Source organism: Pleurodeles waltl, chromosome 3_1, assembly GCF_031143425.1.
Source record: "Pleurodeles waltl isolate 20211129_DDA chromosome 3_1, aPleWal1.hap1.20221129, whole genome shotgun sequence".
Lineage (NCBI taxonomy): Eukaryota > Metazoa > Chordata > Amphibia > Caudata > Salamandridae > Pleurodeles > Pleurodeles waltl.
Window position 1 is genome coordinate 431,282,069 of NC_090440.1, and position 16,835 is coordinate 431,298,903.

The 16,835-nt window shown below is 46.9% G+C and overlaps 1 protein-coding gene across 2 annotated transcripts in view; it reads right to left on the reverse strand.

Moving 5' to 3' along the window:
* RHCG (Rh family C glycoprotein) overlaps nt 1–16,835 on the reverse strand; it is a 384,997-nt gene that overhangs the window by 116,348 nt on the left and 251,814 nt on the right. For both annotated transcript variants that reach the window (XM_069222700.1, XM_069222699.1), the window contains exon 5: nt 15,890–16,056. In XM_069222700.1, the coding sequence (XP_069078801.1) occupies nt 15,890–16,056 (167 nt within the window). The remainder of the gene's footprint in view (nt 1–15,889; nt 16,057–16,835) is intronic.

The following is a 16,835-nucleotide window of genomic DNA, read 5'->3' on the forward strand; positions in this document are numbered from 1 at the left end:
GAAAGCACAACAAGCAATTCATAGATATGTTTCGCATCATCACTTTCACCAATCCCAGATGCCTACTTTGCAACTGCCTCCAAGAACAAAAAGTCACACACACCTGATCCATTTTCTCCAAGGGCTGGTTGCTACATCCTACCTCTCTGAATTCTCTAATGTCTTTTTACTGTTATTCATAGGTCCCAAAGTCTGAACACACCTCACAAAAACAACAATTCCATGGCACTTTCTTAGTGATTAGAATACAGCCCTTTACAAAGGGGCTCATTAGTGGTCTTAGTTTTAATATTTGTGAAAATCGTGAAGTCATAATGGCTATTGGGCAGTATGAAGTTTATTCTTTTATTTTTAAATACATTTTTGAATTATGAAAAATAGGATATAAGCATCTCTGTCACAACAAATGACAAGATAAAGATGTGCCCATTCTTCTAAGAACAATATAATACATGATAGAAAAGAAGTGAAAATATACTTTAGAGCAGTTAAAATATGACATACATTAACATGACATACATTATCTATCACATAGTGAACAATATCAACTGTGGGTGGGAGAAATAGTAGTCTCAGTATCCAGGACGTCAGAGTTAAAGTATTTGATCCAGCAACCCCATATTTTCATAAACTTGTGTGAACAGCCTCTGCTCCAGTACTTGACCCGCTCAGCTGCCATACATTGGTCCATTCCCCTATTCCCTTCCTCCAGGGTTGTTGATTCAGGAGCTCCTCAATGTTTGGCAAGATCTTGTTTCACAATCAACAAATAAAGTTTATTCTTAACACTTAGGAGTTGCTCCAGGACTTACATTTTTAGGTCACCTGAGACAGTGCATGCATTATCGCTTGCAAGACATTTTGGCGGTAATACTGCCAACAGGCCTGCGGTAAAAAAAATGGGATCACGACCATGGCGGAAGCCGCCAGCACAGACAGCCACTTTAACACTCCGACCGCCATGACGGTAGCAACAAACACTGCCGCGGTCACCGCCAACAGACAGGTGGAAGACAATGTACCGCCCACACTATTACAAGGCACCAATCCGCCAGCTTTTCTGGGGTGGTACCAATGCATCAAAAGCTTGGTGGAAACTGAACAACGAAGGGGAACCACTCACCTCTCGACACTCCGCGAAGAACCAGGACGCCATGGAGCCCGAATTGCAGATCCTACCCATGTTGGTGTATCTACTAATACACAACGAAGTAGAAAGAAGGCGGCAGCAGTGATGACGGTGAGTACTGCACCTAACACACAGGGGAGGGGAGGAGGGAAAAGAGAGTGACACACACACACGGCACACAGCACCCCCACACCCCACCCACAACATACCCACACACATATCCAACAATATCACAGATACACCCCGTCACACCCTGGAAGAACGCAAGGACAAAACGAAATGAGTTTAACCAGTGATATATTAAAACAATAAGATAGATCAAGAGAAAAGCAAATAATCAGTATACCCAAATATTTACATCAAGTACACAATGTCCGTACACTGTCCCATGTAAATGTCCGTGAACCAGTGGTCCCAAAAAGCATGGGCGAAGCCCACACATGACACCTGGCTCAAAATGGAGAGAACACTGCAGGGGCATCCGTTTGAAAAAAAGACAGGCACCTTAGGGGGAATGAGAGGGGGGGCACCTCAGCCGGATGATGGTACGATGCCACTGCTCCCCTAGGGGGCTCAATGCCAACTGATTGGTCCTAGGGAGTGCAAAGCCACAGTCTCTCAAGTCTCTCAAGTGGGTGGGTTGCCCACTGCCTGGTCCTGGAGAGTGCAAAGCCACAATCTCTCAAGTCTCTCAAGTGGGTGGGTTGCCCACATGCTCTGGAGGGGGCTTTGTGCCCAGAGTGCTTCATCCTGCCAAGGATTGGGGGAGTGGATGCATTCTCCACTGGTTCTGGAGGGGGCTTTGAGCCCAGAGTGCTTAATCCTGCCAAGGATTGGGGGAGTGGATGCATTTCTCCACTGTTTCTGGAGGGGGCTTTGTGCGCAGAGTGCTTCATCCTGCCAAGGATTGGGGGAGTGGATGCATTTCTCCACTGGCTCTGGAGGGAGCATTGTGCCCAATGATGCTGCTCCTGGGGTGTGGCAATTCACATCCTCTCACCTGGGTGTCTTAGCCATGCAATGTACCTGGAACAGGTAGCATAATACTCCATGGAGGCAGAGCCACATTCCATCCTGCGGTGACTTCGGCTGCCAATTGCTGGTTCGTGTCAGTGCTGGAGGTGGTGTCTCAAGTGGCGTGTCCAGGGTCCAGGACGTCACCTACAGACTCGGACGGCTGTCCACTGGGGATGGTGCTGACGTATGACAGAGTGCTGCCAGTGTTGGCCGTGGTGCAAGTGTCTGTTGTGGTGGATGGAGACACAATACTGTCTCCGGCATCCTCGGATGGCTGATCCTTGGGGAGGATGCTGCAGCCTGATGTTGTGGCAGCGGAGGTGCAGGTGGCGATGCAGTTGGCGGTCGGATCGGCGGTGGTGACTGTGGTGCAGGTCGCTGCCATCCCCAATGATATGGTGGTCACCAGCCCCTCACCAGAAGACATTGTGCCCTGAGGTAACTTGCCCTTTGGCTTGTGGCCCTTCACCACCTTGGCAGTCACTGCAGGGACCTTGGCACTGTCCTCTCTGTGTTTGGGCGAGGCCTTTCTGGGTGGGTGGTGTGACTTTCACCTGCTGGAAGCTGGCCCCTTTTTTACCTTTGCAGGTGGTGGAATAGGGTGGTCCTTCATATCTGTCGGTGGCACACTGGCAGCTCTGACGGGTGCCGCCTTCGATCATACCGGACTAGCTGGAACCACAGCGGATGCAGATTTGGTGGCTGAGGTGCTGGGCTGGGATCTAGACATCCTGGCCATAGGGGAAGGACGGGGGGTGTAGGGAAGAGGTTAATGTTAGCTAGGAAAAGTTTTTTAGACACACTGGGACGGGAAGATGGAGGGGGTGTGGGAGTGGAGGAAGAGGTAGTGGTTGTAGGAGGTGTACGTCTGCAGAGTTTGGGTGAAGGTGCATGGGCTGGAGGCTGTTGTGAGGTGGATGGCTGTTGAGTGGGTGTGTGCCTGCGTTTGTGCACTTTGGGAGGAGGGCTCACAGACACACTGGGAGAGGCCACAGGGGACCTGTGAATGGTAGTGGGGGTGGTGATTGCACGTGAGCGGTGTGTTGTGATGAGCGTGCTGGTGATGGAGGCAGTGGCTGATGATGTAGTGCATGCAGGTGTGAGTGCAGATGAGACAGGGAGGGAGGTGGAGGGCGTGGAGGAGAGGGACACAGTGGAGGAAGTGGATGTTGGTATGTGTGCATGGGTATGGTGCTTGTGTGAGTGCCTGTGTGTTGTGTGGTGCTTATGTTTTCCTGAGCCACTTTTGTGTGTTGATGTGTGTGCATGCTGGTCTGATGGTGGTCTTGAGATATGCTGAGGTAGAGTGAATTGGGCCTGGGTAGTGGAAGTTGGAGGGGAGAGGCTGGACACAGGGACAATGGCTGCCATCAGTGCTGAGGACAGAGCCTTTAATGCTCTCTGTTGGGCCGCCTCACCAGAATGAATGCCCTCCAGGTATTCATTTGTTTGCTGCAAATGCCTCTCAACACCCTAGATGGCATTCAGAATGGCTGACTGCCCAACAGTGAGGGATCTCAGGAGGTCAATAGCCTCCTCACTGAGGGCAGCAGGGCTGACTGGGGCAGGGCCTGAGGTGCCTGGGGCGAAGGAGATGTTCATCCTTCTGGGTGAGCAGGCATGGGAAACTCGCTGAGGGGCTGCTGGGAGGGCGGTGCTGGTAGGAGGGGTGGCAGCTGAAACTTTTGTTGGAGTGGGCACAGAGGTGTCTGCCACTGCCAGGGAGTTTCCATCAGAGGAGGAGTCGCTGTCGCTGGTATCCCTTCCTGTCCCTGTCGTGGAGCTCCCCTTGCCCTCCGTCCCACTGGTGCCTTCACCCTCCGTGGATTCACTCTCCTGGGCCATGTGAGATGCAGCTCCCTCCGTCGCTGGTGCCTCTGCTCCTCCGCCAGATGATGCTAATGCACACAAGGACAGGTTGACAAATCAAGAATGGGGGGAAAGACAGAAAACACACATGATCAATGCCAGCAACACCACTAGCGTTGGTGGACACAACACACAGGGAGCAGCCCTGTGCACTTGGCCATGCACTACCAGTTAGTAGGAAAGTCACCAGCCCGTGGGGTATAATGCCTAACGCCATTAGCTGCACACCTGAAACCCACAGGACCCTGCCCAGTAGTAGATGCCCACTAACACTATTGGAGTTGGAGTGCTTCAGAGCCTGCCCAACAAGGGACCTACACTGCCATGTTCACCCTGGCCTAGGGGTACCCACAGCCCACATCCCCCACCCAGATACTTCCTAAACCGAGCAGAATCAGCTGTATGACACTGTACTCACCCCCTTGTGGCTGGATGTGGATGCGGATGCGGAACATCAGTGGGGTCATGGTGCAACAGGCACCCCTTCCACGTTGGGAGGCCAGCCCCAGCTGGGCCTCCGCCATCTTCTTGCTCCAGTGGCGCAGGTCCTCCCATCTCTTATGGCAGTGGGTGCTCCGTCTATGATAGACCCCCAGGGTCCACACTTCCTTGGCGAAGGCACGCCAAATACCCTTCTTCTGGTGGGCACTGACCTAGAGGAAAGGTACAGGAGGAAAGGAAATTACTCACCCGTCCGGACCGTCAGACTCATTGCCCACCAGTCCCCAACCATGCCCTGACTCACATACACTGACCATCCTCACATGCAGCCCTCAGCCCCCCCTAACATGTATCTTCCGCCCACACCACTCCAAACAGGCATTGCACATGCATCATGTTCACAGTGAACTCACCTATTTGTCTGGAGGACCGTAGAGTAACATGTACTGGGGGAGGACCCCATCCACCAGTTTGTCCAACTCCTCTGCAGTGAAGGCAGGGGCCCTTTCCCCAGACACTCGAGCCATTGTCGCTCCCAGACTGAGATCACAGCAGCACTTGCAGTGTAGGTCCTCTCCTGTTGAAGGTCAGGTATCAAGTGAGTGAAAACATAGAAAATGGCAGTTACGTCTGCGGCGGTGCATACCGTCACCGCTGGCGTACCTCACTATTGGCTCCTGGAACCCATAGTGCCCAATGATAACCAATGCTGAATTACACAGTGGTCTTTGACCGCCTACTGTGATGCAGCACAAAGCCACCGCAGTTACCTGATTTCCCCTTGTCCCTTCTCACACATCAGACAGCCGCCATTTCAGGGGGGCACATGCCATGGCACCTAACTGCGTCAAAGCACATTTTGGCACATATACGGACTAACTACGTCACACACAGATTTACTAACATTATTGCAGACACACTTGTGCAACCCTTGTGGTACATGACCCTCTGCTCACCATTCTCCTCCATAGGCCACAACCGCTGGGGCAGATGATGAGATGGCGGCATCCTCTGGTGTACAGACCCCTGGTGGACCTGTTGACAATGGAAGACAGACACATCATAATCACCTACAGACTTGATCATGCCACAATCCAAGACCTGTGTGCCCAATTGGAGCCAGACCTGATGTCATGTATCCGCCATCCCACAGGAATACCCCCTATGTGCAGGTCCTGTCAGTGCTCCATTTCTTGGCAAGTGTCTCCTTTCAAATAACCGTGGCCATGGCATCAGGGATGTCTCAGCCAATGTTTTCTAACGTGTTGACCAGAGTGTTGCCTGCCCTGCTGAAACACATGCGCAGCTACATCGTGTTCCCACAGGTGGAGGATTTGCCCACAGTGAAGGCTGACTTTTATGTTCTGGGACATATCCCCAACTTCATTGGTGCCATTGATGGTACACATGTGGCATTTGTCCCCCCTGCAGAAATGAACAAGTGTACAGAAATAGAAAAAGCTACCATTCAATGAATGTGCAGATGGTGTGTTTGGCGGACCAGTACATCTCTCATGTGAATGCCAAGTATCCTGGCTCTATGCATGATGCCTACATTTTGAGGAATAGCAGTATCCCTTATGTGATGGGCCAACTCCAGAGGCACCGGGTGTGGCTAATAGGTGAGGCCAAGGTCCCCACACAGTATGAGTAGGTGTCTGGGTATGGGGTTGTCCCTAAGTGTTAGTGTGTGTCTAACAGGTATCCCTCGACATTTGCAGGTGACTCTGGTTACCCCAACCTCTCATGGCTTCTGACCCCAGTGAGGAATGCCAGGACAAGGGCAGAGGACCGCTACAATGAGGCACATGGGTGAACTAGGTGTAGTATTGAGAGGACGTTCGGCCAGATTCTGGTGCCTCCATCTAACATGTGGCTCCCTATAGTACTCACTGAAGAAGGTGTGCCAGATAATCGTGGCATGCTGCATGTTGCACAACCTGGCATTGCGACACCAGGTGCCTTTTCTGCAGGAGGATGAACCTGGTGATGGTCTTGTGGCAGCGGTGGAGCCTGAGGACAGTGAGGAAGAAAGAGGAGGCAGAGGAAGAAGATATTGACAACCGAACAAACTTCATCTTGCAGTACTTCCAGTGAAACACAGGTAAGAGACGGTAACTCCTCCTCACATTTCAGAATACTGTAGGACATTGTATAAGTAAGCCTCTTAACCTCTGTCGATGGACACTGACAGTTCACTTTGGATTTCCATTTTTCATATCTGGGTACCCCATTCTGCCTTCTGCTATATGTACTGCTGCCCAACAACTGTCATACATTGGTATGAGTAAATTGACATTTACATTGCTATTTGTTACTAATGTTGTCATTATACATTTGTGAAAAATCAGACTGACTCCAGATTGCTTTGTGCTTAAGGGGTGTTCATTTAGGGGCTAATGAGTATTGTGGTATGTGCAAGGGGCTGGGGTGAACGGCAGTTCAGTTTGGACAGGATGACATAGTGGGACAGAAGGGTGAGAATCAGGAGAGTCTTATTTCCTGGTGGGGTTTTGGCAATGTTCTCTGTCTTCTGCCGGGATCGCAGGGACCGTTTGCGGGGTGGTTCTCCTTCTGCAGGGGGTGGGGTGCTGGTGGCCTGTTGGTCCTGTGGCGGGTCCTCCTGCCCACTAGCGCCGGCGGAGGTGGAGGGCTGTTCCTCGATTTGGCTAGTGTCAGGGGCCCTTTGTCGTGCCACTGCCTCCCTCATGGTCTTGCCTATGTCAGCCAGCACCCCTGCAATGGTGACCAGGATGGTGTATATGTTGGTGAGGTCCTCCCTAATCCCCATGTATTGTCCCTCCTGCAGCCGCTGGGTTTTCGGAAACTTGGCCAGTGTTCTCCTGGGAATGGTGTTATGCTCTCATGATGTTGGAGAGTGCCTCGTGGAGGGTCAGTTCCCTGGGCCTGTCCTCCCCCTGTTGCACAGCAGTCCTCCCAGCTTCCCTATTGTCCTGTGCCTCTGTCCCCTGAACTGTGTGCCCACTGCCACTGACCCAAGGTCCCTGATCGTCCTGGGTTAGTGGGGTTGCCTGGGGTCCATGTAGTGGTGGACACACTGCTGATTGACGTGTCATGGGGACAGTGGCATGGGCCTGCTGGGTGGGTGCTGTGGTGGTGTTTCCTGATGGGGGAGGTTCTGTGGTTGTTTGGTACTGTGGCAGGGGAACCGACTGTCCAGAGGTCCCTGATGGGCCAAGCTGATCATCTTGATCCAGGCATGCAGATCTTCTGTCATCACTGTGGGCCTCTTCTGTGGGGGGACTGGATATGGCTGGCACCTCCTGTCCGGTGATGTTGGGTAGGGGTCCTGTTGGGATGTAAATGCATTGTTATTGTATCTGTGTGTGCCATCTTGTGCAATGGGTGTGTTTCCCTGTATTAATGTGCTTGCACTATCGCCTTGGCCCTTGTGTGAGTGGTGATTTTGTGGCCTGGGTGAGTATCTCTATTGGACATGCTTTAGCGATGGGTGTCCATGCATGTCTGAGATGAGTGTCCATGTATTGTTGTTGCATGCAGGGCTTGGTTGTGGGAGTGGTGGGTTGTGATGGTGGGGTGTGTGGGAGGTTGTGGAGTCATGGGAGTGAGGATGAGGGTGGGAGTATGTGATGGCATGCAGGTAGGGTGGGGGGGATATAGTAGTAAACCTGGGGTGTCTTTGAGGTGCCATGATGTGGTGTAAGTGATGTATGAGGTGATGTGCGATGTGATGTGTGGGGTGATGTGTTGGGGTGTGTGGTGTGAGGTGCGTGGATGGTGTATGTGTGATGGTGTTCTGTGCCTCTGGATGATGGTGTGGTCTTTGATTTTCTCTCTCTCTGCTTCCTCAAAATTGTTGCACGTAAGGGGTTGTGGGAAATGTGGGTGGGTGATTGTGTTTTGTAAGTGTGTGTGTATTTTGAGCGCGGTGGTGTGTACTGCCAATGGTTTACCGCGGTTGAAAGACCGCTGTGTTGATTTGTGCGTCGTGATACTGTGGGCGTATTCCTGTTGGCGTGATGGTGTGGTTTTGCTATCACCAGTTTATCACTGACCTTTGGTGTGGCGGACTTGTGAGGGTGTCGGTATTGTGGCAGATTTGTCAGTGTGGGTCATAATACCCATAGCGTTTTTCTGTCCTGGTCAAGGTATGTTGGCGGCCGTCGGCACGGCGGTAAGCGGGATTTACCGGCAGGGTTGTAATGAAGGCCTTTGTTTACTTACAGGGATTTCAGATCTCACCCATTGCTTACCATTGGTGGGCCTTACTTCTCTTTGGTCAGCGCGGGCTGGCATAACAGTCTCTTTGTATCTTTGGTTCTTCTCTAGAACATGATCCATGTACTGCCTCCTTGCCCAGTATTATTCCACTGCTCGAGATTTGAGCTCTACCTATTTACTTTTAGTTGCAGCATTCCATAAAAGTGAATGTGTTTGCAGGTCATCTTCCCCCAAGACCCACACTGTGTTGTTGCTTGCGCCCTCACATGTTGTTGCTTGCACCTGCTCCTCCCACATTGGTGCTTACCCTGATGTTGCTTACTCTGTCTCTCCTGCCCCCTCCGTCACTCCCACTTCCCTCTCATGTTGTCATTTGCTCTATCTCTCATGCCCCTTCCTTTGTTGTTGTTTGCCCCTATTTCCCATTTAAAAAAGAAGCAGTAGCACTGTTTTCCCAACTTTCAGCCATGCTGCACAGCAGCAGAACTACTGTGCAACATACCTAAAAGACATTCACAAAGCCAATAGCTCCTGTAGTGAGACGGTCTCCATGGATCTGCAGAGTCACCCCCCCGCCCCTACCTTTTTGGCTTCACTTCTGTTTTGTTGAGTTAATTTTTTGTTAGCTTTAGGGCTCAGTGCACTTCACTACGGCTAAAGTTATTTTGCCTTCTCCCTAAAACATGGTATGATTGGCGTAAACCCAACAACTGCATTTTATTACCTATATGTTCCAGTAGAGTTATGCTATTTGTACCCAAGGCCTGTAAATTGACTGCTACTGGTGGTCTGCAGAACGTTATGTGCCACGCACTTAAGAAGCCTTTTTAAACATGTGTCATGCCTGCCACTGCAGCTTGATTGCAATTTTAAACTGCCATTTTGAAGTGATTTTTTTTTTTTTTTTTTGCCAGACCTAAACCTTCCTTTTCAATACATATGTCATCACTAAGGTAGGTCTTAAACAGCAATAGGGCACAGTTCTGTGCATTAGAAAACATGGGCATGTACTTTTGAGTTTTACATCTCCTAGGAGTGAAAACCTCTTACCATATTTACTGTATTACCTAATTACATTTAATAAGTGCAACATTTGATTGGGAGCTGGTAGGAACAAAACGTTAGGCCTTAAATTAATAGTAACCTAAAATCCACTTTAATAGTAAAATCAGATTTTTTGTCACAGTTCTGGAAATCCCAGTTATAGAAAGTTTACATTTTTGTCCTAAACATTTGGTTCCTGCAGCCTGTAGCCTGGGGCACATGACTAGGTGTTGCTTGCAGTTGGTCTTTGTGTATTCCTCCAAGACAGCATGACGAAAGGGGACTGGGTGTTGATTAGATAGGCCATTTTGACCTATGGGAGGGGCAAAGCCATTACCCGCCACAGGCCGGCTACAAAGGTGCTGCCTCAGCAGACTCACAAAAAACTTCTCACTAGTCTATTGTCATCCCAGACCCCTTCGAGCCAGGGCACGGGAAGGAAGGGAATTACAGAGCCAGATGTGGGGGAAAGTCTAGAAGTTTTTCCCACATCCAGGTTGGCATGACATATACGATATTAGACCCTCAGACCAACTCTTCAGTTCACTCCTGGGACTACAGAAAACTACAGAAGGACTGCCCCACTATTTGAGGCTTCCCATGTTTTTCTAGAGGACTGCCTTGCTGCTACCAGAGGACTGTCCTGCTGCTTGAGGACTGCCTTGTTCTTCAGAGAACTGTACTGCTGCTTAAGGCCTGCCTTGTTCGTGAGAGGTCTGCCGTGGTGCTTGAGGCTTGCCCTACTGCTTGAAGGAGAGAGGAACACCTCCTTCAACCCCAGACGACCAGAGTGACTCCAAGGGTCAGTTGGTTGACCTCCTGTTCGGAGCTACAGGGACACAAAAAGCTCCAGATCACTCCCTGCAACTGCCTAGCTGACCTGCTGCAACTGGAGCTGCAACTGGGCCTAACTGGACCTGCCTGAGCTCTACTGGCCTCTGCCTAAGTGAGTTCCTGATTCCCAAGAGTTTCTTCTTCGGGTCCAAGACCCTTGGCTGGCATCGGTTGAGCTCCTCCTGCGAAATACTGAAGTTTTGAACTCTGTTCACCAGACCTTAAGGAGGTAACTTTTCAGCAATACTAACCTGATCCTTGAATCCTGCCCCCACTCCATCGTGGTCGGCCTGAACTTGTGACTTTGTCCAAGTCTAGTGTGACTAGGTACTAACAGACAGCGTTTTCTGCTCCCCAATGCTGTTTTTACTCAAACCTTTAAAATTGTAAATCTCCAGTTCTGCTGAATGGATTTTTGTCACTTGGGTTTCAAATTATTTATCAACTTTTACTATATTTTTCTAAATTGATTTGGGATTTTTTGCATTGGGTTTTTACTTTATTATTGTTTGTGCCTTGCATAAATACTTGACACCAGGGCACAAGTTGAGGGTACGTGCAGGTAGACGGTTTATACCCACTATTTTCACAGGTTGGATACCATCTCCTTTCCAAAGAAGTTAGGGGACAGTGACATAAGCTGAACTTGTCCCAGTGTGATTTCCTGACACTGGGGCACATTCAGCAGCAGCTGCACTGTTTCCTTCCACTGAGCAACAACGTGTAGGTTACCTACTTCCAGGCCCTAGCGAGGCCAATCTACTTGTATCTGACCTGCTCCCCATCATTGTTGTCCTCAAACCGCATCTACTTTCAGGTCTGCCACAATCGGTGACTACCATTGCTATTTTGCTGTTTTGGCTCTATTTTCACCTAAATCTTTAAAAATGTATATCTCTGGATACAGTTATTTGATTTTTATCATTTGTGTCAATTCACCTTTTAAAAAGATTTTCTCTCTGATTATAAATTTGACTAGTTCTTTTATTGTATTATATTTTCGACTTTTTACCTCTTTTGGAACTTCTAAATGATTTAGTCATTTTTGATTAAATAATCCTGTCTGCTTTATACCGTAGCTACAAAAGGTTGTGCTCAGATTTAAATTATTGAAACCTTTGACTGGACCTAACAGGATACTGACTTTATACTTGTGGTGGAGCTTAACGTTCACATAATGCTTAGTGACATTAGTGATGCACGAAACTCCTTCCAACTCCAAGAGAAATTAAGAAGCCCAACATCACATCTAAATCACAAGTAACAACACTCACTTTAGTGAGTTTACCTTAATCACCAGGCCAACAGATAGTGCTAATTGACTTACTCTGGGCAGCAGGACCTTGGCACTGGGCTGCATGATGAAGAATGGAGGGCAGTCTTGTGTGAGTAGATCCCAATCTTCCCTGTTGCTATCTCTGAATGGACTTATCAGTGCTTAGTTCCACTGGGAGACCATGTAATGTTAGACTGACAGATAGGCCAGCTTGAAAGGGCCAGTGTTTAGGCCAAATGTTTGGTCCCATAATGTTTCACATACAACCCTTTCTACAAGCCGCTCTGGCAGTACTAGAGTGACGACTATGATAGACAGTATGCAAGCAACATCACAGAGATTATTGTATGATATACCACATATGGCATCACAGGAAGAGATGTCACAGAAAGTGGCGTCTGTTGAAGAATTAAATAAAAGAAATTGGCATATGAATGGCTATTCATGTAATTATAGAGTTCATTAAGCTGACATTCTTACAGTGCATGCTCTTTTACATAGGTATTGAACAAAGTCAAAAGCTTGCTTTCAAATTGTAGTTTCTCCTAAATGCTTATGAAGAGATAGCAAGCTGTGCGCCTTTGTTTTCCCTCCACCGTTCTGGCACCTAGAAGTGAGGCTGTAGATAGCTCCCAAACAGGATTGTACTTGCACAAAGAGAGAGCTGATGGAATTTATATCAGCCATTTGTCTTGAACTCAGCTACAGGGGAAAATAAAAAATTCTCTCCACCACCTGTAACTAAAAATAGTGGTTTCATTATTTTGCTAGCTTGTCCAATTCCTGAGAAGCATTAGTATTATAATACCCTGCTTTCTACATAGAGTAGGTATACCTGTCTCAGCAAAAATAATCTTTAGGGCATTGTCATTGTAGAGTCAAGGTAACATGGTAATATAATTTTTTACATGTCCCATGTTTAAATACCATGCACTATATTGTGAGCTACAAAGCTTGCATGCGGCTGAGTTATCAATATTTAAGAGGGACATTTTTATCTGTTAAAAGAGGTTATTTTAACAGTTGGTTTACACTTCACCTGTCAGGTTATAATGGTAGGTCCGAAGCCATATTTTTCTTTGTTACACTGGTGGGTGGCACAATAATAAAACGTCCATGCCATCAATGTAGTTTTTACACCATATACTACGGTGTTGTAGGGGAGTTTAATACATGAATCAGAGTAGGTATGTTTCCACATGATATATTAAGGTCTTATTAAAAAAAAAATGTAAATGAGCCATCTAGGGATTAGCCAATTTATGCATGTTTTAGGGGTCATAGAACACATACTGGGCATTGGACAGAAGGGCCCCAGTGTGGAGAGTCTAAATACCAGCAATACAAATAAGGTAAAAAAATGGGAGTGGTCACACAAAAAGAGGCATTTTCGAGAGAGAGATAGATTGAGAGAGAGAGAATGAATGGGGGATTATGCTAGTGTGTTCATGCTACTGAGTGTGTGGTGATTTCCCTTAATTATTTTGAGCTCAACAGGGAGCAGCTGTTATGATCATTGTTTGGAGGCTAATGGGGATTGGTTTGTGCTTTCAACAGTGAGAATCCTAAAAAACAAAATATGTTGTGTGAGAACCCAAGATCTACTCTGCCTACTAACTATAACACTTGCTGCCTGAGGCCATGTACAATCTGTGGTCTGTATCCATTTATCCACTAGGAAGATCCTTAGAGAGGCGGAGTCGCACGGTAAAGAGTGAATTGCCTCCCACTCATGCTGCTTCTATTTCTTCCATGTCACCTCTCACAACTCACTACCATTTAAGGATTCAGCTGGTTGCCTATTTTTATTGTTAATTAATGTATTCTACTTTGTGCCCTCTCGTTGCATTATTTCTCCTTTCCTGCCCCTTTCATGCACCTTCTTATTTCACAATTCCAGAGTAGATAGAACAGTGGTGGCTTTTTCAGCGCACCTGCTTGCTCAATCTTTATGCAATCTCACGTTTTCTCCCACTAACGGCTTCAAAGCTTTTAATGTTCCCAAGTTCTTTTAAACCAGGGTTCTTTTAAATGATTGCCACAGTTGTGTACAAACGTCTGTTATTACGCCACGTGGATACTTCATAGGGATAGGACCCCTGCTTGAGGTTATTTGTGTGCTATACAGAACCTACATTCATATAAAATAATTTTTTAAAAAATGTAATCAGTATTTCATTTTAGCTGTTGACGGTGTTGGAAGTCATGGTGTTATGAGAGATGCGCTTTATTTGGCTGTGAGTTACTCTGCTCTATTAATCAGAATAATCATTTTTTTCATTCTCACTTTTTGCGGAATGAGTAAAAAATGACTAAAGGAATAAGAGGAAGGAAACGATGGGGAGGTATAAGGGATGAAGGGAAGAATAGAAGAGGAAGAGGGATGGATGAGGATGAAATCTGAGGAGTTTAAGAGAAGTATTAAGTGAAGTGGATGAGTGGCAGTGATGAAGAGGAGTGAGGATAGAGACTGGAGAGGTGTGTTGTCATGAGTCATTGCCTCCAAAAAGATTGCTGAAGTTCAGACGCCTCCAAAACCTTAAATTCGATCTTTACCTATTGAAAACTAAAGCTGAGTCTGCATTTTCAAGTCATAGGGGCCAGATGTAGCAAAATGCAAAATTGCGACTTGCAATTTGCGAGTCCATCCGACTCGCAAATTGCAAGTCGCAATTTGCTATGCAGTACGGTGTCTCAGACACCGACTGCGACTCGCAATGGGGTCGCAATGACCCACCTCATCAATATTCATGAGGTGGGTCGCAAATTGCGGCCCCATTGCGAGTATAGGCACTCGCTAACATGGAGGCCTGCTGACGTCAGCAGACCTCCATGTTCGTGACTGCTTTTTAAATAAAGCAGTTTTTTTTTTTTTAAGTGTAGCCCGTTTTCCTTACTGGAAAACGAGCTGCACTTAAAAAAAAAACCGAAACCTTTAGTTTCGGTATTTTTTCAGGGCAGGGAGTGGTCCCTTGGACCACTCCCTGCCCTGAAAACATATTTTTGGGTCCAGTCACAAACTGGAAGGGGTCCCATGGGGACCCCTTCCAATTTGCGAGTGGGTTACCATCCACTTGAAGTGGATGGTAAATGCGATGCCATTTGCGACCGCGTACACGTTCGCAAATGGTATTGCATCCCACAGCGACTCGCAAATAGGAAGGGAACACCCCTTCCTATTTGCGAGTCGGAAATGCATATTGCGAGTCGGTAACGACTCGCAATATGCATTTCTGCATGGCAAACCCACGTTTGCGACTCGCAAACGGCGATTTTCGTCATTTGCGACTCGCAAACGGTTTGCTACATCTGGCCCATAGTGCTCAAATCACCTCCAACGCCCAGTGTAGTATGCTCATTGTTGGTAATCGGATAGTTAGCACGGATATATAATATTCACAAATAATTGTATCTTTGAAGTCCACTTGAATGATATTAAAACCCACACAAATGTAATTAATGCTTAATATCCTTTATAATGCACCATTGCTTTGCATCACACGTTTTAGGTGGCCCATCCACCTCACACTTGTGTAGACATATATAAATATATATATATATATATATTAAATTCAATTATTTTTTCATAAATTTCACTTCATTATACGTTTAAATGTATCATTTACCGCTAATTACCCAAAAGCTTCACTGAAGGGCGAATCCTGAAATACCTCGTTAAGTATTTAAATTTTGCCTATTTGTCTGTTGACCAATATGCTTATAATGCGCTAATCTATTTCCTACACATTTGTTCCAAAACGTGAAAGAGGTAGTAATATCCTAATACAAGAATATAGAGGAAAATGGATTGTGTGCTTTATAATCTGCAGTATTTTTTAAAAAGTTTCCCGATAGAGAACCTTCTCTCCCCAAATCGCAACTCGTAATATCATTATTGGGGGACAGGCATCCTAAGTAGAACCCTGAACAGGATGTCCCACTTTACCACCCAGGTTTTACAGTTGGTGTACAGACACGTCTTTATTCATTTTACTGATAGATAATAGTGTAAAAAAACATATACATACTTCTGTGCATATTGAATGTAATTTGCGGAGACAATTATATTTCCTTACCATTAAAAGCCTGCCTTTCTTGTCCACAGCACTAGAAATAGCAACAGTTGTCAGAACGCAGGCGGCGAGTGAGCAGTATGTGTTAATGGCGGCTCGGCTCTGTCCATCCCCGTGATATGAGATAGCAGAGTTAAAACTAGGCCAGTACATCCACAAGAACAAGGTCCCTGGAGGGAAGAGTTAAAAAAAATGTAAGATGAGAAAAGCTTAGATATTAAATGATGATACATTTCAAAGGACCTCGATTCCGACCGGAGACTCCTGCTTTTTGACACCAAAAATATCTTTATTTTGGCTACCTCCAGTCTCAAATTGCCTGTACTGAAATAAAAGTGAATGGAAGCAATACATTCCATCGATTTATTTTTTTAAATTTCCCACTTACCGCTAGGTAATAATATTGACGCCAGAGACGATACATACCCGCCTAGAACCCTGGGCAAACTACATGATACAGACCTCATTAAACCCTCATACTGTATGTCCCCCAGGGGCCAACGTAGATAACCCAGACATCATACTCACAGTACACCACGTAGGGCTCTCGCCCGCTAGACACACGACCACACGTTAAGCAAGTTCCCCCCTGCAGCGGAAACCTTCGTTGCCACAAAGAGACCACCTCCAGTTCGATACCCACCCCAGGCTCAGCCAAATTCCTCCCACAAACTGTAGACATAACTGATGCGCCACCTCCCCCTCTCCAAACAAAGACAGTCCAACCCACTCCACATACCCGTTAAGCCACATTAAAGGATACAAATGTGACGTTATTTATAAGTTTTTATGTTATGTGTTACTTCGCAGTACGGCAAAATACAAACTGCATTATATAAGTTTATATATGCGTGTAAACAGAATGCCAGAATTAATGGAGAAATGTACTGCCTTTCATTTAGCATGATTAATAAACAGATTTAAAAAAAAAAAAATATATATATATATA